The 25,854-nt window shown below is 46.8% G+C and overlaps 1 protein-coding gene across 2 annotated transcripts in view; it reads left to right on the forward strand.

Annotated features, from left to right (window-relative positions):
- LOC138665532 (heparan-alpha-glucosaminide N-acetyltransferase-like) overlaps window positions 1–25,854 on the forward strand; it is a 1,558,440-nt gene that overhangs the window by 838,739 nt on the left and 693,847 nt on the right. For both annotated transcript variants that reach the window (XM_069753108.1, XM_069753109.1), the window contains exon 11: window positions 447–559. In XM_069753108.1, the coding sequence (XP_069609209.1) occupies window positions 447–559 (113 nt within the window). The remainder of the gene's footprint in view (window positions 1–446; window positions 560–25,854) is intronic.

Consider the following 25,854-nt stretch of genomic DNA (forward strand, 5'->3'; position numbering starts at 1 on the left):
AGGCACATACAGATCCCTGAAAGGCCCGCACAGACCCCGCCCGCCCACACAGGCACACACAGTATCCGCCCATGCATCACCCACACTCTTCCCCCCTCCGGAACAGGATATACTGTAGAAGGACAGAAAGGGTTTTTTTACGTTCCGATATTTGTGTCCCATTGACTTGCATTGGTATCGGGTATCGGTATCGGCGATATCCGATATTTTTTGGATATCGGCCGATCCAATCCGATACCGATACTTCTGGATTCGGAAGGTATCGCTCAACACTAGTTAATATGCTTTATTACTATAATGAAATGCCACAGTAATGTACTGTATGTTAAGCACATGATCTAGCTCTTTAATGATTCTGTGGAGTTGCAATATGAATAAACTTCTCTGGTTACCTTAAGAATGACAATAGTCCTGTAGTTCAGCTCTACACTTTATTGTTCCTGCAGTGTCTTGGAGTTGGGCACGAATACCAGGGGTTCTCCAACGATTAGGATTCACATATTGTGTTTTGGCATTGATGCACGTGTATTTCAGCAAACCGAACCTGGATCCTACCGAGGTAAATTGCTAACATTTTGTCCATTAAATACTAGGGGGAATTTAGACCAGACTGTTTTTTTAAACTTTGTGTTCTGCTGTTCCTCTCTTGTTTTTCAAAGATTTGTATGGATACGTTGACAATTGTATGTGAGTTACAGTTCCCCTGGTCAATGAGGTGCGCATCTACAAAATCTGACGCTCTCTAATCAGCACTCATAATGTCGGTTTGTGTAGAAACACCCAACTCGACACACAAAAAGTTGCTACACGCATGTCGCCACACAAAACTCATCTCACAAAAGTCGCTACATGCATGTCGCCACACTCAACTCAACACACACAACTTGACACACGAAACTCGCCCTAAAACACACACAAGTCTGGTATTATCCTTCAAAAATAAAAATCTGATTAATAAGCAGACAAACTACAAGAGCAACAAATGTACCATATAGGAAATCCGGCAGCTGTCAGTCATGTGTGAGCTAATATATACTGCCAGGGAGGAGGGCTTCCTGTTGGCTGGGGATTTATCAGGCTGCCAATTTAGCTTACAAATACTGAGGTAAAAATATTGACCAAATAACGTGTGAACGAGTTCTAATACAGGAGGAAATGACATACAGATATATGCTATGTACAGGGGAGATAACACACAGGTATATACTATATACAGGAGAGATGACACACAGGTATATACTATATACAGGAGCAGATGACCTACAGGTATATACTATATACAGGAGGAGATGACATATAGGTATATACTATATACAGGAGGAGATGACACACAGATATATACTATATACAGGGGAGATGACACAGGTATATACTATATACAGGAGGAGATAACATACAGGTATATACTATATATAGGAGGAGATGACATACAGGTATATATATATATACAGGGGAGATGACACACAGCAGGTATATACTATATACAGGGGAGATGACATACAGGTATATACTATATACAGGAGATGACATACAGGTGTATACTATATACAAGGGAGATGACAAACATGTATATACTGATGTGAAAATGAGAGGTGTGAGTGCAAAATGAGAGGAGTGAGGGAAAATAGTGGAGTGATCGGAAAATGACAGATGTGAGGTCGAAATGACAAGTGTTAGGGGGAATGAGAGGAGTAAGGGGGAAAATAAGAGGAGTGTGGGGGAAAATGAGAGGTGTGAGGGAGAAAATGAGAGATGTGAGAGGGAAAATGAAAGATGTGATGGGGAAAATGAGAGGCGTGATGGGAAAATAAGAGAAGTGAGGTGCTATAACTAACCACAGATATTTACTATGCCCAGGCAACGCTAGTATATCTATATAATACAGGTTTTGTCCAGATGAAGAGGTCCTGTGCTAACTTCGAAACGCGTTGACATGAAACCTGTTCAATAAAGCTTTTAAAAGTTTACCGACTATCCGTCAATATTCATCACCTGCGCATCCATTAACACTCTACCTGTATTTCATGCTACTCTATCCTTATGGACCCATGTCTTGCAGCAGCTGATATTTGCTAAACTTGTTGCTTAGGTGACACTTTATCAGTTGAGCGGATTGATTTTTCCTGCACCTTGTTTTGTTAACAGTTAAGACCCTATTGCACTATTTTTGTTCCTAGTTTCTCATACTATGGGGCAGTGCAGATCTGCGATTATTTTCTCTTGCCGATTCGGCATGTGTGCGTATGTGGGGGAAGGGGTGAAAAGGGTGGTTGACTCAAGGTTTAGATACTAGGGGGGTGTGAAATTTTGCCCCCGCCCCCTATGCCACATTTTGTTGCAGGCATGTGCAGCGCCCCAGGGTCCTGGTTGTTGCAGTAATGTCATTCTTCCACCAGGGGGAGTGATGTTACGTCTGATGACAATAAAGGAGATCACTTTACCATGTATCACAAACCACACAACACACTTCTCACTCCAGTCCACCAGGGGCAGCTATGCTCCTATCTAGTAGGGCACTCCTCACAATTAGATAAAACTGGTGGCTTGGATAGGAAGTTAGTGAGAAGACAACTGGGCATCGACCGAGTCAGAAGCTGACTGGGCTTCACCCAGGCAGCACCTCTCACGCAGACAGGGAAAAGGAGGAACATCAAACAGCTGCAGACAGAGAGGTCCCTGACAGGGGTGGGATCCTGTCAGAGGCCTAGCCAGAAGGTTACAGAGCTGCGCCTGCCCCACGTGCGGCAGCATCCTAAGAAAGGACACAAAGGGAATTGCGTTGCTGAGAGTGAGAAACAAAGTCATAGCGAAACGAGAGGAAACCAGAGGGAGTTCTGCACTGTAAAAGGCTGCCTCCTTCTGAGGAGCAGAAGCTGGTAGCGAGAACACCGAGGGAGCAATCGTCTCCAAGCCTTGCTTCAGAGACTGGCAGGACAGCTAGTTCCATATTAGTTGCCCGACCCATACCCAGGAGGCACGGTGGCAACTTGTGGGGGCTGGGGCGTGCTAGAGTCCCTGTAAAAAGCCTCAGGCCATCAGTCATATGGGTTTGTCCTATCCTTACCATCAGGGGGACAGAGAGAAAAAGACATAACATCTAGAACACCAACATCAGTTGTGAGGACGTCACCGAGAAGCTCAGCAGGGAGGGACTACAACACTCAGGCGCTAGAGGAAGGTTACTGATTTCCACCTGGATAAGGGGGACTCTGGATTTGCCTTCAGACCAGCTGGACTCTGCCTACCCTGTGATCTGGTGCTCTGGACTGTGGACGCTGAAGCCTTCAGTAAAGGTAAAGAGACTGCAACCTTGTGTCCTCGTTATTCCTTCGCCTTACATCATTCACCATCTACGCCTCTGGGAAGCCCTGGGAATATACTTTACCTGTCGGAAGGTATACCATCCAGCTGCCATAACATCACCCCAGCGGACCCCTAAGCAACGTCGGTCACCGTGCCCGAATACCACAGGTGGCGTCACGAACATTATCCCTTTACAGACCTTTCCCCCCAATTTTTCAACGGACGCCCCTAGGGCCACGGACCGGGTCAGCCACCGTGACATCCTCCTTGAGAACCGAAGGGTCCGGCTCCGAGTACCCCACTGCCCTACTGGGGGCACTCCACATGCACTGTGTATTCACTTGTGAAGAAAAAGGAAAGTCATTAGTAGTCACCATCACCCTTTCTTGAACTAGTCCAATATGTCCTAGCAGCATTTTGTTTTACACATGGAATACAAATAAAGTTTTTCTTTGATTTTACTGGATGAAGCTAGATTTCCTTTTTCTTCACAAGTGATTACTTCGACGTCAGGCAGAGACGTGTTTCCGTGCTTCTCCTCAAGTCCATCGAGAGCTAATCAAGGGTGAGCTGAGAAAAACTTTTTGTTTTTATATGCAGTGAGTGTGTGCCTATGTTTAGCCACTCTGGATGACTACAACAGCCAGGGGCTGTTTTGCATCTATGTCGGTGCCACATTTCCCTTTCAAAGCACAGAAGTTGAAATGAGTTTTAATTGGTGCTGCACTCTGCATAGGCAGCAATCAAGATTACAAAGCGCTCATTATGATGAAGTAAGTTTTTTTCATTAAGGTCTCTGCTATGCAATGCTCTACATCTGATGACTAATTCATCTTGACTGCTTCATTTGCAATGGAAGCAACTGAGATAACAAAGGCTGCATAGTGCTCTCAAATAGCTCCTCTCCTCTAAAGGTACCTTCACACTAAACGACGCTGCAGCGATCCAGACAACGATCCGGATCGCTGCAGCGTCGCTGTTTGGTCGCTGGAGAGCTGTCACACAGACAGCTCTCCAGCGACCAACGATGCCGGTAACCAGGGTAAACATCGGGTTACTAAGCGCAGGGCCGCGCTTTGTAACCCGATGTTTACCCTGGTTACCATCCTAAAAGTAAAAAAAACAAACGCTTCATACTTACCTTCCGCTGTCTGTCCCCGGCGCTCTGCTTCTCTGTACTGGCTGTGAGCACAGCGGCCGGAAAGCAGAGCGGTGACGTCACCGCTGTGCTTTCCGGCCACTGTGCTCGCAGTGAGTGCAGGAAAGCAGAGCGCCGGGGACAGACAGCGGAAGTTAAGTATGAAGCGTTTGTTTTTTCTACTTTTAGGATGGTAACCAGGGTAAACATCGGGTTACTAAGCGCGGCCCTGCGCTTAGTAACCCGATGTTTACCCTGGTTACCAGCGAAGACTTCGCTGAATCGGTGTCACACACGCCGATTCAGCGATGTCAGCGGGAGAGCCAGCGACCAAATAAAGTTCTGGCCTTCTAGCCCCGACCAACGACATCACAGCAGGATTCTGACCGCTCTGTGTGTCAAACTGAACGATATCGCTAGCGAGGACGCTGCAACGTCACGGATCGCTAGCGATATCGTTTAGTGTGAAGGTACCTTAACTTGTAATTTTGTTTAGTCGCTTGAAAACAATACTTACAATCTCTCTAGCAGAGAGCTTGTAATCACTGTGCTCCTTGCCTAGAAGATCAGCTGATTTGCAGAGGTGGAAAATAACCTAATGGTAAGGAAAAAAAGAAAGAAAAAAATCTCTGCATTCTTGAGCAGAGAGTATTTTGAAAAACAAGTAAATTGCAAAGTGGTATGGTTTTTTATATTGAGAAAAGGAGAAATGGAGAGATACTGGGGGAGCTTTCCAGAAATTAAATAAGTGTCCACTGAAAAAAAAACAATAATGCAACAAACTATATTTTTTATATATACTACACGCAAAAAGTTAGGGGATATTTGGCTTTCAGGACAAATTTCAGGATCATTCTAAAATGCACTCTAACCTTTTCAGGTGAATTTGAAGTGACTGTCTCTAAACTTTTGAAAACACATGTCCAACTGTTAAATGTTTTGTAAAGTGACAGTGGGCGGTAGGTGTGGACGAGCTGCTGTCCCATAACGCCCTGGCACTTTACAAGACATTGTGTCTCAGTCCCAATGTGCTACCAGGTGTGGGGTGCATCACACTCACTTGTAGGCCGCAGGCCTCTGCTTTCTTCAGGCCTCCATCTTCCAGAGCCGCCACACCTAACTCAGGGGACACACAGTTCATTTTAACAAGCAAAAGTTTACTGGATAGTTCAAGTTCAGGACTGAATAAAATCTATTACTTTATTTTTAAGTTTCATCACCAATAGTTCACAGGTAAACAAGCGGAAAACAAGGCTTTGACCCAGACATTTGCAGACTATGCTATGCCGCTAGTCTGGAAAGATGACAAATTCTATTTTTGGGGACAAGTACAGAAAAAAGAAATGTGGAATTCATTAGATACGTCTTCACTAGTGTTGAGCGATACCGTCCGATACTTGAAAGTATCGGTATCGGATAGTATCGGCTGATACCCGAAAAATATTGGATATCGCCGATACCGATATCCGATACCAATACAAGTCAATGGGACACCAAGTATCGGAATGTATCCTGATGGTTCCCAGGGTCTGAAGGAGAGGAAACTCTCCTTCAGGCCCTGGGATCCATATTAATGTGTAAAATAAAGAATTAAAATAAAAAATATTGATATATTCACCTCTCCGGCGGCCCCTGGACATCACGCTGGTCACCGGCAGGCTTCTTTGTTTAAAATGCGCGCGTTTAGGACCTGCGAATGACGTCCCGGCTTCTGATTGGTCGCGTGCCGCCCATGTGACCGCCACGCGACCAATCAGAAGCCGTGACGTCATTCGCAGGTCCTAAATTCCTAGAAATAGGAGTTTAGTGAATGAGAATGACGTCGCGGCTTCTGATTGGTCGCGTGGCGGTCACATGAGCGGCACGCGACCAATCAGAAGCCGTGACGTCATTCTCATTCACTAAACTCCTAATTCTAGGAATTTAGGACCTGCGAATGACGTCACGGCTTCTGATTGGTCGCGTGGCGGTCACATGGGCGGCACGCGACCAATCAGAAGCCGGGACGTCATTCGCAGGTCCTAAACGTGCGCATTTTAAACAAAGAAGCCTGCCGGTGACCAGCGTGATGTCCAGGGGCCGCCGGAGAGGTGAATATATCAATATTTTTTATTTTAATTCTTTATTTTACACATCCCTATGGATCCGATACCAATACCCAATACCACAAAAGTATCAGATCTCAGTATCGGAATTCCGATACCGCAAGTATCGGCCGATACCCGATACTTGCGGTATCGGAATGCTCAACACTAGTCTTCACACTTGATAAAAGACATTGCATAAAAATAAACACAGCATTTGGTAGGGAAAAGGATGTTGATGAAGCTTGAGCACACTACATTTCTGGAGACAAGGGTTGTCACCTGTCTTTTTAAGTATCTTAGGAAGCAGGTCACTAGCTTTCATGGGTTTGTCCACATTTAGAACAACGGATTCCAAACTCTGTAAAATTCCTAAGATAACAATCTCAGCAGGGAATTACCCTGCCTGGGTCCAGCGCCAGTGTAGGATGCTAGCAGGTGCATAGGATGCAGTGACACACAGGAGGCAGAACAATGGTTAACAGGTTCTTTAGGTATAAGAACAGTAATGGTACAAGCAGGGGGTAAGGAATGTGATTGGAGGATAGGGGGATAATCAAATGCAATAGAATGTAACAGGTTAACTTATCAGTCTCTGTGCGCTGGGGGTAGGCGGTTGGAAGGACCCACGTCGGCGCCTCGTCAGCGCGAGATGTCTCCGGTCTGGTTCCGCAAATGAGCGATGCACTTTCTCCTTGCAACGATGAATTCTCTGGTTCTTCGGCATGCGACCTCCAGATCCATGCACATGGTGAGGCAGAGGTGATGGTCGGCGGCACAGAAGAGGAAGCAGAGAGTTCAGCGAGCAAGGCTGGTAGGAGCACACAGTCCAGCTGACATAGCCACAGGCAAGGGCCGTTTCTCAGCAGGCACCGCAAGGATGGGACTAAGCGGTGAGCAGAGCAAAGGTCTGTACTTTATCCTGGTCCCTACCCGGTGAGGAAATCTTTCTAGGCTGAGGGTAGGAAGCGTTGGCAGTCTGGCTAGCCGGGGTATAGGCACAGCTAGCGGGCGTGGGTCGATGAAGAGGGAGTTAACCGTCTTACTACTCACAAGCTCAGTTCCCGCTAAGTGTCCTGTCTTCCCATTCAAACTGCTATTTAAGTCAGACTCACCCCCATCAGTGAGGTGCCCTGTACTGCTGCAGTCAGTAATCTCTTCCCCCTGCAACACTGGTGACAGGCCCGATGGTTCTGGCCCAGATACGCAGGAGAGACAATTAACTTGGTTCTCCTCCCTACACTCCCCCGCTCCATTTCCTCACCATTCCACGGGCGATACTCTTCGAGAAGTTTATGGCCGTCTTCTCTTCCTCTATGCCAATTGTTGCCAGACAAAATTCTCTTGGTCTTAGCGTTCGGTGGACTTGCCAGCTGTTGTTCGCTCGAAGCATCTCAGTTTAGAAGAAGTAGTGGAGCCCTCTTGTGAGGCCGAATCCAGCTGTGGGGGAAGAGCCATGGGGGAGCTTGCATCCTCTGGTTCTAACCTCTCGGAGCTTAATCCTTCACCCCTTCTTCATCCTCTACATCTACTGGCATATTTACCATTTCAGGAGCCTCAGGCTTTTCCTCTACTCGAACAGGGATCTTAGACAAGCAGGGTTGGAGCATGTTCCGATGAAGAATTCGAGTTAAGGCATCTTCTCTTCCCTCAGGTTGAACTTCGCAAACAGGTCCCTCTGGACTAACTCGTCTCTTCACCCAATATGGGTCTTACTGCCAACGATTTTCCAGCTTGTCTCGAGGGCGTTTCTCCCGTACTAAGACACGGTCTCCAACTTAAAACTCTGGCTCCAGAAGAGGTCCTCTCTGCATGTTCTAGTTCCTGTAAACTGGTCTGGACCAACCGATGTAAGGTCTGCAGGCGGTGTCAATGTTCTCAAACCCAAGAGGATACACCCATCCATGTATAGTCCTCTTCTGGGTCCAATGCCAACTCGGTGATTCCTTTTCTGTCTTGACTGAACAGAAGGGAATAAAGTGTATACCCTGTGGTTCAGTGTATTCAATTATTGTACACCCACAACAGTTCCGAGACGTTTTCTGGCCATCTGGCCTTCCAATCTTCCTCTAGAGTCCTTAACATCTGGATCAGTGTACGGTTGAATCGTTCACATGCACCATTACCTTGAGGGTGGTATGGTGTGGTGTGGGAATTGTCAAACCGGTACAGACAGTGCAATTCATCCATTACTAATCCCAAGAAACAAGCTCCCTGATCGAAGTGAATTCTCTTCGGACACCCATAGGGTTGAATGAAGTTCTTACATATTGCGTATGCAGCGGACTCTGCAGTCTGATCCTGTGTCAGTCACCATGGCGAACCTTGTAAAATGATCCACCATTACCAGGCAATGTTCGTAGCCCTGATGAGGCGGGCCGATGGTCAGATATTCTATTGTCAGGAGTTCCAGAGGAGTGGCGGTTAGAATGGACTGAATGGGAGCCCTCTGTTCTGGCAGCTTAGCCAGCTCACATGTTCAGCACTTTCTACAGGTCTCGTCCACTTTCACCTTGAACTGAGGATGGAAGATAAAACATTGTAGCCATTGGAAGGTCTTCTCTGGACCGAAGTGGGCTCCTTGGTCGTGTGCAGCAACAGCAATTTCAGATAGTGATGCTGTTGGAACGAGGACTTGCCAGGTCACATTCGGCTTGGTCCGCAGTTGAGCTTTTCGATATAGTAGGCCGTTCTTTATTCGTAGTTGTTCCCACTGTCGTAAGATCCACAACACCTCCGGGGACAATGTCCCCCTTTCTGACCAGCTCAGTAGTCCCACATCGCCTTAGTAATGCCAGTTCGCCATCTTCCTGTTGGAGCTGAACCCACTCATCTCGAGTTCGTCGCAGTATGTCATCTTGGGCTGGGGTATGTATCTGTCCCTGCATTGCCAACACCGTCCTGGTGGACCTCCAAAATCTTGGGACCTCTTCATCCTCTAGCTCTTCGTCTCTGTTCCACTAAGGTCTTGTACTCTTCCTCCAGGACAGGGCATCGGCATGAGTATTTTCTGCCCCCCTCCTGTAGGCGATTTTATAATGTAATTTCACCATCCTGGCTACCCACCGCTGTTCCAAGGCCCTCAGTTTCACATTTTGCAGGTGCGCAAGCTGGATGTTATCGATCTGCAACAGCAATTCAGAGCCAGACAGATATTCCGCAAATCTCTACATCATAGCCCACACCAACACTAACAGCTCCAACTTGAAAGAACTGTAATTGTCCAGATTGCGTTCGGAATCATGAAGAAACCGACTGGTATAAGCGATTACCCTCTCTCTTCCGTCCTGCATCTGTGACAACACAGCCCCAAGTCCCAGCAGACTCCTGTCAGTGTGGAGAATGAGTGATTGAGAGAAATCTGTGTAGGCCAGGATGGGAGCTTCGGTGAGTGTCCTTTTGAGATCTTGAAAGGCTTCTTCTTGAGGCTCCTGACAACAAATTTTCCAGTTTTTGCCACCGGGGGGTACCTTTTTCAACAGTTCATATAAGGGCCTAGCATGTTGAGCGAAATTCTTCACAAACCACCTGTAATAACCAGTCAGTCCCAGGAACGCCTGCACATCTTTCACGGTCTCTGGAGTGGGCCAGTCTTGAATCACAGCGACCTTCTCTCTGGAGGGCTCCACCCCTTCGGCAGAAATGACATGACCCAGGTTTTCAATCTGTGTGCAAAACAAATGAAACTTCTGGGGCTTCACCTTTAGTCCATGCTTCTGAAGGCGGGCCAACACTTGTTCCAGGCATTGCAGATGTTCCTCAAATGAAGCTGCAAAGACTACAATGTTGTCCGGATAGATGAGTGTCGACTCAAAGTTCAAGTCCCCCAGGCACCTCTACATGAGACGTTGCAAAGTTCTGTGAGCATTTGCTAAGCCAAATGGCATGTGGTTGAACTCGTATAGACCTATGGGAAGAATGAAGGCAGTCTTTGCTCGATCTTGTTCAGACATGGGGACTTGCCAGTAGCCGCTGGTGAGGTCCAGTGTAGAGAAGAACCTGGCTTTTCCCAGAGCAGACAGGGACTTTTCAATTTGGGGCAGTGGGTACAAGTCCCTCACCATACAGGTGTTAAGTTTTCGGTAGTCCACACAAAACCACGAGGTGCTATCTTTCTTTTGCACCAACACAATTGGTGCAGCCCACAGACCCTGGCTCCCTCGGATCACACCGGCCTGCAACATCTGTTTCAGCATGTTTTTCACTTCCTGGTACAATGGTGGGGAAATTTGTCGGTAACGCTCTCGTATGGGCGTGCAATGGCCATAGTGCAGCCAAAATCATCTTCGTGGAGGGCGAGACTTCTTTATATTTCCCCAGCAGACCTTCTACCTGTCGTACCTGAGCAGGTTCGAACTTGGCCAGTTCAGCCCACATTTGTTCCAATATGAGCCGGCCTTGCTTGATGTAACAAGGCTCTGACACTGAGATGGAGTTCACTGACATAGTCAAGGGGTCTTCAGGTTGTACCTCCAATTTCACTGTTTCAGAGGATATTACTTCTTCCGGTACTTCACCACACTTATGGGAATACAGTAATATCCTGATCTTCTAAGTTAATGCACCGCACCGGAACAGTTCCTTCCCTTGCAATGGCCAACATATACGCCACCAAGAGTCCCATGGGTAGTTGTTCAGAAGAGGATAGTTCAATTTGGACCCCAACCTGTTATGAAAGGTAATTCAGTACCACAATGAACATAGAGGTCATGTAAACACAAAAGTTTGAGCGGGCACCATCTAAATATTCCAAAGAGGTGGGATCACCACATGCATACCAACAAACAGTAGCAACAAACAAGAGCAGGAGTATGCATAGGAACAGGGATCACCACAATGTATATAAATGGAAAAAAATCTTTATTCACAGGACAACGTGTACAAAAAACATTTAAAAACATCTAAAAACAAAGATACAGCAATAATGGGTCCATCAAAATAACAATATAGATGTTGACAAAAACATGCCACCCACACAGCAAGTACAAATAATCACTCAGTATATATTATAAGGTGCAACTGATACCGACCGTACACACAAAACCCGTGTGCACATCCTAAAAATGTAGGTATTACAAATCACTGGGCAAACAAATGATTACTCATCGGCCACAAACGGCCAAGGTACACTACCAGCACCTCAAACTAGTGGGGATCTAAATCCAGAGGGGTTTACTATAATAAGATGACCAATGCATGATAGTTACCCCACTATGTCCGCCTCAGTGGTCCAGAAACAGATCCTGCCCAGTCCTCCTGCCAATGCCACTATAGACAGTCTTAAGCCAGCAGGCCTAAAGTATCGGATCAGTCAAGCTGTGTGGGTACCAAGACCCACGCGTATCGACGCTCAGGGCATCTTCCTCAAGGTCAGTGTATTGTCATCCACGCCGTTACCTGATCTATATAACTGGTCCAAAATCAAACTCAGAGCCACAGCCGCTGTGCGCGAACATGGCGGTGCCGGGAAATCCACTCGGCGTCTCAGAAACTGCACTGCACAGGTGCTGTGACGCCGAAGTCCCAGAAGGCTGTGCGCGGGCATCAGGCATGCGCAAAGCGGTCAGCGTCCGAATTCGGTCCCCGTGGGAACCTCAAGCGAACACTCCATATAAAGCGTCCGCCCAACGTGAAAGTGAATAGGTCTCCCAGCGTCACAAATCACATGTCACAGGGGCACTATGCTACCGAGTAAAATAGGACTATGCGCCTACAACTCGCCACCCTGCACCACGCAAACCATCAGTAGGGGGACAGAAATAATAAAATCCCCCCACAGGTCGGGCATCACCTGATGCGGCGGTGCACCACACAATGTGGGGATGGCAAAGCCCCCGCCAATCACGTGTGAGGAGACCATAATGACCCCCAGTGCCAGCCCGATATAGGCTACAAATAACCGTCCAACCCGCTGTGCAAAAGCACAGCAAGATAGTCACGGTCCCACCGGAAACAGGGGGTTAGAGTTACCCATAACCTTAATAACCCCGGCAAAGAAACGGATCCCACAAACTCAAATGACGCATGCATCCGATCACACATTAACCCCGGCCAGGGTACAAGCACCCACACATCCAGAACCTCGCATCGGCCGCCAGATAACCCAATGCGGTCAGACAGGATACCTCCACTACCACATGAAGCACTTATATGGTTTCAAAGTGTGTCCTGCTGGAGTGAAAAGCAACAGCAAATTTTAACAGCAGGGAACCTCCCATAATAAAACCCTGACGCCAAACAAATAATGTACAGATGTTGATTTCATTTTTTAGATATTTGGTTATTTCGTTATATAACAAAAAATGAAAAATGAAGTATGAAAAATGAAGTATGAGGTCACCCCATAGGGCAAGAATCAAGCAGTATGAAGAAGGTCTCTTACATATCAATGGGTTCGACTCAAAAAGGCGCTATCATATAAGTGTATACAAATAGCACAAATGTAGTAAGCAGGGAGATGCACAATGATGTATTCCTCATGTCCAATCATTCTTTGCTCCAGTTCTTCCAAATTCTGCATCCACCCAAAGGATAACCATTCTGACGTGCCCCATAAAGGTCGGGGGCCAAGGTCCATGTCGCCTACATGAGCTGCCAACCACCGGTAGGAACATCCATGTCACCTGCAAAGAAGACCAGGAATAAGATCAACAAAGACCAAGATCCGCCCCTCCTGGTGAACCAAAGTACACGGTAAACATTAAAAGTCACAGATCAAAAAGGAACTAGAGCTTTCTATAGAAACCCGTGTACAATAGCTCCTCATTCAAGCCATCCGGGGCCAAGCTCTTAAGTTCAAAAATTAGACGGGATTCCTTCCTCAGCAATTCATCCGTAAGCCCCCCACCTCTAATGCTAGGGATCACCCCCTCAAGACCCATAACCCGAAGAGTCCTGTAGCTGCCATTGTGATGTTCTAGAAAGTGGGTAGCTACGGAGGTGATCTGTTTCCCTCTTGCCCTATCACCATTGGCCGTATTGATATTCGAGATGTGCTGTTGCACCCTTCGGCGCAACTCTTGGGTGGTCTGCCCCACGTAAATTTTCTGGCAGCCACAAATCAGGGCATATACCAGATTCTTAGTTCGACAATTGAAATAGGATCTGGACTTGATCCGAAAAGGTAGGGAGGGGATACACGTTCCCTCCTCAGCCAGCATAAGGGGGCAGATCGAACATCTGCCACAAGGGTATGAGCCGATAATCTTATTACCTGTGCCCATTCTTGACGTTGACCGCTTGTAGTGGCTCCTCGTGAGGCAGTCCTTTAGGTTAGGTGCTCTCCTTGCCACTACCCTTGGTCTATCCGGGATAATGGTCTTCAACCTCCCGTCGCTTCGTAATATCCCCCAATTGGACTCCATTATGCGGTACAAGTCTCTCCACTGATTGTTGAACCTTGTAATCAAACTTAGTTGGCTCCTGTTGTTCCTCTGTTGTGTCCTAAGGACCTCCTCCCTTGGTTTCTGCCGAGAAAACTCGTAAGCTCTTGAGACCACTCTCCGTGGATAACCCCGTTCATGGAAGCGTTTGGTAAGTAGTTTCGATTGTTCTTGAAAACATGCCATGGTACTGCAGTTCTGTTATGGCTGGCAATCAGGCAACACAGCGTGCAGTAATCAGCGCACATACAGAGATCTGGCAATAACCAAAAAACAATAGGACGAGCTCTGAGACGTGGAATCTCTGTAGACTGCAGTACCTGAACTATCCTCACACAACTATAAGCAGCAGTGGATTGCGCCTATCACTACCTATGCAACTCGGCACTGCCTGAGGAGCTGACTAGCCTGAAGATAGAAATACAAGCCTGACTTACCTCAGAGAAATACCCCAAAGGAATAGGCAGCCCCCCACATATAATGACTGTTAGCAAGATGAAAAGACAAACGTAGGAATGAAATAGATTCAGCAAAGTGAGGCCCGATATTCTAGACAGAGCGAGGATAGCAAAGAGAACTATGCAGTCTACAAAAAACCCTAAAACGAAAACCACGCAAAGGGGCAAAAAGACCCACCGTGCCGAACTAACAGCACGGCGGTGCACCCCTTTGCTTCTCAGAGCTTCCAGCAAAAGTTAATAGCAAGCTGGACAGAAAAAACAGAAAACAAACTAGAAGCACTTATCTAGCAGAGCAGCAGGCCCAAGGAAAGATGCAGTAGCTCAGATCCAACACTGGAACATTGACAAGGAGCAAGGAAGACAGACTCAGGTGGAGCTAAATAGCAAGGCAGCCAACGAGCTCACCAAAACACCTGAGGGAGGAAGCCCAGAGACTGCAATACCACTTGTGACCACAGAAGTGAATTCAGCCACAGAATTCACAACAGTACCCCCCCCTTGAGGAGGGGTCACCGAACCCTCACCAGAACCCCCAGGCCGACCAGGATGAGCCACATGAAAGGCACGAACAAGATCTGGGGCATGGACATCAGAGGCAAAAACCCAGGAATTATCTTCCTGAGCATAACCCTTCCATTTGACCAGATACTGGAGTTTCCGTCTAGAGACACGAGAATCCAAAATCTTCTCCACAATATACTCCAATTCCCCCTCCACCAAAACAGGGGCAGGAGGCTCCACAGATGGAACCATAGGTGCCACGTATCTCCTCAACAACGACCTATGGAATACATTATGTATGGAAAAGGAGTCTGGGAGGGTCAGACGAAAAGACACCGGATTGAGAATCTCAGAAATCCTATACGGACCAATAAAACGAGGTTTAAATTTAGGAGAGGAAACCTTCATAGGAATATGACGAGAAGATAACCAAACCAGATCCCCAACACGAAGTCGGGGTCCCACACGGCGTCTGCGATTAGCGAAAAGCTGAGCCTTCTCCTGGGACAAGGTCAAATTGTCCACTACCTGAGTCCAGATCTGCTGCAACCTGTCCACCACAGAATCCACACCAGGACAGTCCGAAGACTCAACCTGTCCTGAAGAGAAACGAGGATGGAACCCAGAATTGCAGAAAAATGGAGAGACCAAGGTAGCCGAGCTGGCCCGATTATTAAGGGCGAACTCAGCCAACGGCAAAAATGACACCCAATCATCCTGGTCAGCGGAAACAAAACATCTCAGATATGTTTCCAAGGTCTGATTGGTTCGTTCGGTCTGGCCATTAGTCTGAGGATGGAAGGCCGAGGAGAAAGATAGGTCAATGCCCATCCTACCACAAAAGGCTCGCCAGAACCTCGAGACAAACTGGGAACCTCTGTCAGAAACAATATTCTCAGGAATGCCATGTAAACGAACCACATGTTGGAAGAACAAAGGCACCAAATCAGAGGAGGAAGGCAATTTAACCAAGGGCACCAGATGGACCATTTTAGAAAAGCGATCACAGACCACCCAAATGACCGACATTTTTTGAGAAACGGGAAGGTCAGAAATGAAATCCATCGAAATATGTGTCCAAGGCCTCTTCGGGACCGGCAAGGGCAAAAGCAACCCACTGGCACGTGAACAGCAGGGCTTAGCCCTAGCACAAATTCCACAGGACTGCACAAAAGCACGCACATCCCGTGACAGAGACGGCCACCAGAAGGATCTAGCAACCAACTCCCTAGTACCAAAGATTCCTGGATGACCGGCCAGCACCGAACAATGAAGTTCAGAGATAACTTTACTAGTCCACCTATCAGGGACGAACAGTTTCTCGGCCGGACAACGATCAGGTTTATTAGCCTGAAATTTCTGCAACACTCTCCGCAAATCAGGGGAGATGGCAGACACAATGACTCCTTCCTTGAGGATACTCGCCGGCTCAGATAACCCCGGAGAGTCGGGCACAAAACTCCTAGACAGAGCATCCGCCTTCACATTTTTAGAGCCCGGAAGGTATGAAATCACAAAATCAAAACGAGCAAAAAATAACGACCAACGGGCCTGTCTAGGATTCAAGCGCTTGGCAGACTCAAGATAAGTAAGGTTCTTATGATCAGTCAAAACCACCACGCGATACTTAGCACCCTCAAGCCAATGACGCCACTCCTCGAATGCCCACTTCATGGCCAGCAACTCTCGGTTGCCCACATCATAATTACGCTCAGCAGCAGAAAATTTCCTGGAAAAGAAAGCACATGGTTTGAACACTGAGCAACCAGAACCTCTCTGTGACAAAACGCCCCTGCACCAATCTCAGAAGCATCAACCTCGACCTGGAACGGAAGAGAAACATCAGGTTGACACAACACAGGGGCACAGCAAAAACGACGCTTCAACTCCTGAAAAGCTTCCACGGCAGCAGAAGACCAATTAACCAAATCAGCACCCTTCTTGGTCAAATCGGTCAATGGTCTGGCAATGCTAGAAAAATTACAGATGAAGCGACGATAAAAATTAGCAAAGCCCAGGAATTTCTGCAGACTTTTTAGAGATGTCGGCTGAGTCCAATCCTGGATGGCCTGAACCTTAACCGGATCCATCTCGATAGTAGAAGGGGAAAAGATGAACCCCAAAAATGAAACTTTCTGCACACCGAAGAGACACTTTGATCCCTTCACGAACAAGGAATTAGCACGCAGTACCTGGAAAACCATTCTGACTTGCTTCACATGAGACTCCCAATCATCAGAGAAGATCAAAATGTCATCCAAGTAAACAATCAAGAATTTATCCAGATACTCACGGAAAATGTCATGCATAAAAGACTGAAAAACAGATGGAGCATTGGCAAGTCCGAACGGCATCACCAGATACTCAAAATGACCCTCGGGCGTATTAAATGCCGTTTTCCATTCATCTCCCTGCCTGATTCTCACCAGATTATACGCACCACGAAGATCAATCTTAGTAAACCAACTAGCCCCCTTAATCCGAGCAAACAAGTCAGAAATCAATGGCAAGGGATACTGAAACTTAACAGTGATCTTATTAAGAAGGCGGTAATCAATACACGGTCTTAGCGAACCATCCTTCTTGGCTACAAAAAAGAACCCTGCTCCCAATGGTGACGACGATGGGCGAATATGTCCCTTCTCCAGGGACTCCTTCACATAACTGCGCATAGCGGTGTGTTCAGGTATGGACAAATTAAATAAACGACCCTTAGGGAATTTACTACCAGGAATCAAATCGATAGCACAATCACAATTCCTATGCGGAGGTAGGGCATCAGACTTGGACTCTTCAAATACATCCTGAAAGTCCGACAAGAACTCTGGGATGTCAGAAGGAATGGATGACGAAATAGACAAAAATGGAACATCACCATGTACTCCCTGACAACCCCAGCTGGTTACCGACATAGAGTTCCAATCCAATACTGGATTATGGGTTTGTAGCCATGGCAACCCCAACACGACCACATCATGCAAATTATGCAGTACCAGAAAGCGAATAACTTCCTGATGTGCAGGAGCCATGCACATGGTCAGCTGGGCCCAGTACTGAGGCTTATTCTTGGCCAAAGGTGTAGCATCAATTCCTCTCAACGGAATAGGACACCGCAAAGGCTCCAAGAAAAATCCACAACGTTTAGCATAATCCAAATCCATCAGATTCAGGGCAGCGCCTGAATCCACAAACGCCATGACAGAATACGATGACAAAGAGCACATTAAGGTAATGGACAAAAGGAATTTGGACTGTACAGTACCAATAACGGCAGAGCTATCGAACCGCCTAGTGCGTTTAGGACAATTAGAAATAGCATGAGTAGAATCACCACAATAGAAACACAGTCTGTTCAGACGTCTGTGTTCTTGCCGTTCTACTTTAGTCATAGTCCTGTCGCACTGCATAGGCTCAGGTTTACTCTCAGACAATACCGCCAGATGGTGCACAGATTTACGCTCGCGCAAGCGACGACCGATCTGAATGGCCAAGGACATAGACTCATTCAAACCAGCAGGCATAGGAAATCCCACCATTACATCCTTAAGAGCTTCAGAGAGACCCTTTCTGAACAAAGCCGCTAGTGCAGATTCATTCCACAGAGTGAGTACTGACCACTTCCTAAATTTCTGACAATATACTTCTACATCATCCTGACCCTGGCATAAAGCCAGCAGATTTTCCTCAGCCTGATCCACTGAATTAGGCTCATCGTAAAGCAATCCCAGCGCCTGGAAAAATGCATCAACATTACTCAATGCAGAATCTCCTGGTGCAAGAGAAAACGCCCAGTCCTGTGGGTCGCCGCGCAAAAAAGAAATAATAATCAAAACCTGTTGAATAGGATTACCAGAAGAATGAGGTTTCAAGGCCAAAAATAGCTTACAATTATTTCTGAAGCTCAGGAACTTAGTTCTGTCACCAAAAAACAAATCAGGAATCGGAATTCTTGGTTCTAGCATCGATTTCTGATCAATAGTATCTTGAATCTTTTGTACATTTACAACGAGATTATCCATTGAGGAGCACAGAGCCTGAATATCCATGTCCACAGCTGTGTCCTGAAGCACTCTAATGTCTAGGGGAAAAAAAAGACTGAAGACAGAGCTAAGAAAAAAAAATGATGTCAGGATTTCTTTTTTCCCTCTATTGGGAATCATTGGTTTGGCTCCTTGTACTGTTATGGCTGGCAATCAGGCAACACAGCGTGCAGTAATCAGCGCACATACAGAGATCTGGTAATAACCAAAAAACAATAGGACGAGCTCTGAGACGTGGAATCTCTGTAGACTGCAGTACCTGAACTATCCTCACACAACTATAAGCAGCAGTGGATTGCGCCTATCACTACCTATGCAACTCGGCACTGCCTGAGGAGCTGACTAGCCTGAAGATAGAAATACAAGCCTGACTTACCTCAGAGAAATACCCCAAAGGAATAGGCAGCCCCCCACATATAATGACTGTTAGCAAGATGAAAAGACAAACGTAGGAATGAAATAGATTCAGCAAAGTGAGGCCCGATATTCTAGACAGAGCGAGGATAGCAAAGAGAACTATGCAGTCTACAAAAAACCCTAAAACGAAAACCACGCAAAGGGGCAAAAAGACCCACCGTGCCGAACTAACAGCACGGCGGTGCACCCCTTTGCTTCTCAGAGCTTCCAGCAAAAGTTAATAGCAAGCTGGACAGAAAAAACAGAAAACAAACTAGAAGCACTTATCTAGCAGAGCAGCAGGCCCAAGGAAAGTAGCTCAGATCCAACACTGGAACATTGACAAGGAGCAAGGAAGACAGACTCAGGTGGAGCTAAATAGCAAGGCAGCCAACGAGCTCACCAAAACACCTGAGGGAGGAAGCCCAGAGACTGCAATACCACTTGTGACCACAGAAGTGAATTCAGCCACAGAATTCACAACACAGTTCCTCCTAACACGTAGGAATTGGCCCTTGGGGATACTGTTACGTAGATGGTATGGATGAAATCTGGAGTAATGTAGGATGTTGTTTGTGGCCGTCTTTTTACGGAAGAGGGTAGTTTTGATCCCATGGTCCTCAATCATAATCCTTAGGTCCAGGAAGTCCACCGTCCTATTCGAGGTACAAGATGTCAACCGGATGCCACATTGATTGGTATTTAATTCCTTGATGAAATCCTCCAGGGCTTCCGCTGTACCTGTCCATAAGACAACGATGTCGTCAATAAAAGATACCATTTTAATACATGTTCTTGATAATCACGGTTCCTATACACCTGGGTCTCCTCCCACCATCCCATAAAAAGGTTTGCATAGGGGGGCGCACACCTCGCCCCCATAGCTGTCCCGGACACCTGTTTGTAATAGACCCTATCAAAAATAAAATAATTCTTCTCTAGGATGATTTTGAGAAGGTCTAGAACAAAAGAGTCATGGCCTCTACTACCAGTTGTATATTTATCCAAAAAGTATCCCACGGCCGCAATACCTAAGTCATGGTTAATGTTGGTGTACAACGCCTCAACATCGAGTGTGGCCAAGATGGTGTCATCAGGTAATACCAAGGGATCCAGCTGCTGAATAAGGAATGACGAGTCCCGTATATAGGAGTCCAATTTCAATACAACGGGCTGCAAGAAGAAGTCCAAGTAAATACAAGACTTTTCATAAAGTCCCCCTATCCCTGAGACGATGGGCCTCCCCTGTGGCTCCGATAACGATTTATGTACCTTAGGTAACATATAGAACGTTGGAACCACCGGGTGTCCCACCGTTAGGAAATCCAGTTCCTTTTTGCTTATAATGCCCTGATCATAGGCACAGTTAAGTAATCCATCCAGGTTGGCCTTAAAGACTGGGGTTGGGTCTGAGGGTAGGGCAACATAGTGCTGAGGATTACCCAGTTGTCTCCTGGCCTCTCTACAATACATGTCCTTCGGCCACAGCACTATGTTGCCCCCTTTATCCGCTTCCTTAATCTCGAAAGCCTCATTGGACTTCAGTGCCCTGAGTGCCCGTTTTTCCTCCCCTGAGAGGTTGCCCTGACCAAATCCATCCACCCGTAAATCATGGATGTCTCTACTGGCCTTATCAAAGAAAATTTGAATAGCGGGGAACACAGAAAAAGATGGGGTAGCCTGAGACGGCAGCCTACCATCAAACCTCCGCCTACCTGGGTAGTTTTCATTTTCCTCTAGTAGATCCGTAAGGTCACGTAGTAGTTGCCGATCCGTATCCGATAACCCGTCCAATACTGCAGGGTTCTGGTAGAGTATCCTGAAAGTCAGTTGTCTGCAGAACATATATAGGTCCTTAGTTAGCTCAAATTTGTTCAGGACATTCATGGGGGAGAAGGATAAACCTCTGGCCAACAATTTCTTTTCAACAGTGGTCAGTGTATAGGAAGATACGTTAATGACATTCAACTCACCCACATCACCCTCTGGAGCCGAGTCGATATCTAACGCTTGCGATTGTTGTACCGAGTGACCCTCTTGAAACTCGGCGACCAGTCTCTGTTCCTGCCACTCCATTTTTTCCGACCTACAGTGCTTCCTTCTCCCCCGTCTGTGCCGCTTTCGCGGTCGCTGGTGTCGGTGGACAAAAAATCACTCGAGACTGATTCCTGAGTTGCATTGCCCATATTTACATCCTGGGCCCCACGTCGCCTGTTGGTAATTCTCTTATTGCCCTGATGTGTCCATTTGAAGGCTTTACCCTCTGCGTAATCAGTTCTATCCCTGTGAAATTTATCTCTTTTGCCCCTGACAATGTCCTTCTCAAATTTTTCAATGACCACCTTAAGATTCTCTTGGAATGGGATAACCTTATCCTTCTTGTCAAATCCCTCCAACTTGCCCTCCTTACTCCTAATCTCATCCTTCAATCGGGCCAATAGTTTGTAATCATGTGCAATAAGTAAGTCAATAAGAATCTGTGAGCAACTTTGTAACCCCTTTTCCCATAGGTCTTTGAAATCCATATCCACTTCCAATGCCGGGAAAATTTGCACCCTCAAACCTCTGGGTGTGATGTTCTGTTTTTTGTAGCTCTCTAGCGTTTTAACATTCCACCAGGTTTTGGTTAAACTTCTATGCAAGCGTGTAATCTCCATTGTTAGGCCCTCAAAGCCCTCATCCCTTGGTACATCAGCCCCAGTACCAATAGCCCCTTGGCCAAAAATATCAACCTCCTGGCTGCGCCAAGTCGCCTCTCTGGCGCTCAAATCCATAACCTTGGACCAATATATTTAATATCCACAAAATGTATAAATATATATATAAACCCCGATGTGCCTCCACTCAGGAAAAAACCAGCTACAGAGCCAGTCCAAAAAACTAACATGTAAACACAAAAGTTTGAGCGGGCACCATCTAAATATTCCAAAGAGGTGGGATCACCACATGCATACCAACAAACAGTAGCAACAAACAAGAGCAGGAGTATGCATAGGAACAGGGATCACCACAATGTATATAAATGGAAAAAAATCTTTATTCACAGGACAACGTGTACAAAAAACATTTAAAAACATCTAAAAACAAAGATACAGCAATAATGGGTCCATCAAAATAACAATATAGATGTTGACAAAAACATGCCACCCACACAGCAAGTACAAATAATCACTCAGTATATATTATAAGGTGCAAGTGATACCGACCGTACACACAAAACCCGTGTGCACATCCTAAAAATGTAGGTATTACAAATCACTGGGCAAACAAATGATTACTCATCGGCCAGAAACGGCCAAGGTACACTACCAGCACCTCAAACTAGTGGGGATCTAAATCCAGAGGGGTTTACTATAATAAGATGACCAATGCATGATAGTTACCCCACTATGTCCGCCTCAGTGGTCCAGAAACAGAGCCTGCCCAGTCCTCTTGCCAATGCCACTATAGACAGTCTTAAGCCAGCAGGCCTAAAGTATCGGATCAGTCAAGCTGTGTGGGTACCAAGACCCACGCGTATCGACGCTCAGGGCGTCTTCCTCAAGGTCAGTGTGGTGTCATCCACGCCGTTACCTGATCTATATAACTGGTCCAAAATCAAACTCAGAGCCACAGTCGCTGTGCGCGAACATGGCGGCGCCGGGAAATCCACTCGGCGTCTCAGAAACTGCACTGCGCAGGTGCCGTGACGCCGAAGTCCCAGAAGGCTGTGCGCGGGAATCAGGCATGCGCAAAGCGGTCAGCGTCCGAATTCGGTCCCCATGGGAACCTCAAGCGAACACTCCATGTAAAGCGTCCGCCCAACGTGAAAGTGCATAGGTCTCCCAGCGTCACAAATCACATGTCACAGGGGCACTATGCTACCGAGTAAAATAGGACTATGCGCCTACAACTCGCCACCCTGCACCACGCAAACCATCAGTAGGGGGACAGAAATAATAAAATCCCCCCACAGGTCGGGCATCACCTGATGCGGCGGTGCACCACACAATATGGGGATGGCAAAGCCCCCGCCAATCAGGTGTGAGGAGACCATAATGACCCCCAGTGCCAGCCCGATATAGGCTACAAATAACCGTCCAACCTGCTGTGCAAAAGCACAGCAAGATAGTCACGGTCCCACCGGAAACAGGAGGTTAGAGTTACCCATAACCTTAATAACCCCCGGCAAAGAAACGGATCCCACAAACTCAAATGACGCATGCATCCGATCACACATTAACCCCGGCCAGGGTACAAGCACCCACACATCCAGAACCTCGCATCGGCCGCCAGATAACCCAATGCGGTCAGACAGGATACCTCCACTACCACATGAAGCACTTATATGGTTTCAAAGTGTGTCCTGCTGGAGTGAAAAGCAACAGCAAATTTTAACAGCAGGGAACCTCCCATAATAAAACCCTGACACCAAACAAATAATGTATAGATGTCGATTTCATTTTTTAGATATTTGGTTATTTCGTTATATAACAAAAAATGAAAAATGAAGTATGAAAAATGAAGTATGAGGTCACCCCATAGGGCAAGAATCAAGCAGTATGAAGAAGGTCTCCTACATATCAATGGGTTCGACTCAAAAAGGCGCTATCATATAAGTGTATACAAATAGCACAAATGTAGTAAGCAGGGAGATGCACAATGATGTATTCCTCATGTCCAATCATTCTTTGCTCCAGTTCTTCCAAATTCTGCATCCACCCAAAGGATAACCATTCCGACGTGCCCCATAAAGGTCGGGGGCCAAGGTCCATGTCGCCTACATGAGCTGCCAACCACCGGTAGGAACATCCATGTCACCTGCAAAGAAGACCAGGAATAAGATCAACAAAGACCAAGATCCGCCCCTCCTGGTGAACCAAAGTACACGGTAAACATTAAAAAGTCACAGATCAAAAAGGAACTAGAGCTTTCTATAGAAACCCGTGTACAATAGCTCCTCATTCAAGCAATCCGGGGCCAAGCTGTTAAGTTCAAAAATTAGACGGGATTCCTTCCTCAGCAATTCATCCGTAAGCCCCCCACCTCTAATGCTAGGGATCACCCCCTCAAGACCCATAACCCGAAGAGTCCTGTAGCTGCCATTGTGATGTTCTAGAAAGTGGGTAGCTACGGAGGTGATCTGTTTCCCTCTTGCCCTATCACCTTTGGCCGTATTGATATTCGAGATGTGCTGTTGCACCCTTCGGCGCAACTCTTGGGTGGTCTGCCCCACGTAAATTTTCTGGCAGCCACAAATCAGGGCATATACCAGATTCTTAGTTTGGCAATTGAAATAGGATCTGGACTTGATCCGAAAAGGTAGGGAGGGGATACACGTTCCCTCCTCAGCCAGCATAAGGGGGCAGATCGAACATCTGCCACAAGGGTACGAGCCAATAATCTTATTACCTGTGCCCATTCTTGACGTTGGCCGCTTGTAGTGGCTCCTCGTGAGGCAGTCCTTTATGTTAGGTGCTCTCCTTGCCACTACCCTTGGTCTATCCGGGATAATGGTCTTCAACCTCCCGTCGCTTCGTAATATCCCCTAGAGAAGAATTATTTTATTTTTGATAGGGTCTATTACAAACAGGTGTCCGGGACAGCTATGGGGGCGAGGTGTGCGCCCCCCTATGCAAACCTTTTTATGGGATGGTGGGAGGAGACCCAGGTGTATAGGAACCGTGATTATCAAGAACATGTATTAAAATGGTATCGTTTTATTGATGACATCGTTGTCTTATGGACAGGTACAGCGGAAGCCCTGGAGGATTTCATCAAGGAATTAAATACCAATCAATGTGGCATCCGGTTGACATCTTGTACCTCGAATAGGACGGTGGACTTCCTGGACCTAAGGATTATGATTGAGGACCATGGGATCAAAACTACCCTCTTCCGTAAAAAGACGGCCACAAACAACATCCTACATTACTCCAGTTTTCATCCATACCATCTACGTAACAGTATCCCCAAGGGCCAATTCCTACGTGTTAGGAGGAACTGCAGTACCATGGCATGTTTTCAAGAACAATCGAAACTACTTACCAAACGCTTCCATGAACGGGGTTAACAAAGGAGAGTGGTCTCAAGAGCTTACGAGTTTTCTCGGCAGAAACCAAGGGAGGAGGTCCTTAGGACACAACAGAGGAACAACAGGAGCCAACTAAGTTTGATCACAAGGTTCCTCAATCAGTGGAGAGACGTGTACCGCATAATGGAGTCCAAGTGGGGGATATTACGAAGCGACGGGAGGTTGAAGACCATTATCCCAGATAGACCAAGGGTAGTGGCAAGGAGAGCACCTAACCTAAAGGACTGCCTCACGAGGAGCCACTACAAGCGGCCAACGTCAAGAATGGGCACAGGTAATAAGATTATTGGCTCGTACCCTTGTGGCAGATGTTCGATCTGCCCCCTTATGCTGGCTGAGGAGGGAACGTGTATCCCCTCCCTACCTTTTCGGATCAAGTCCAGATCCTATTTCAATTGCCGAACTAAGAATCTGGTATATGCCCTGATTTGTGGCTGCCAGAAAATTTACGTGGGGCAGACCACCCAAGAGTTGCG

This window comes from Ranitomeya imitator, chromosome 2 (genome assembly GCF_032444005.1).
Source record: "Ranitomeya imitator isolate aRanImi1 chromosome 2, aRanImi1.pri, whole genome shotgun sequence".
Classification (NCBI taxonomy): Eukaryota; Metazoa; Chordata; class Amphibia; order Anura; family Dendrobatidae; genus Ranitomeya; species Ranitomeya imitator.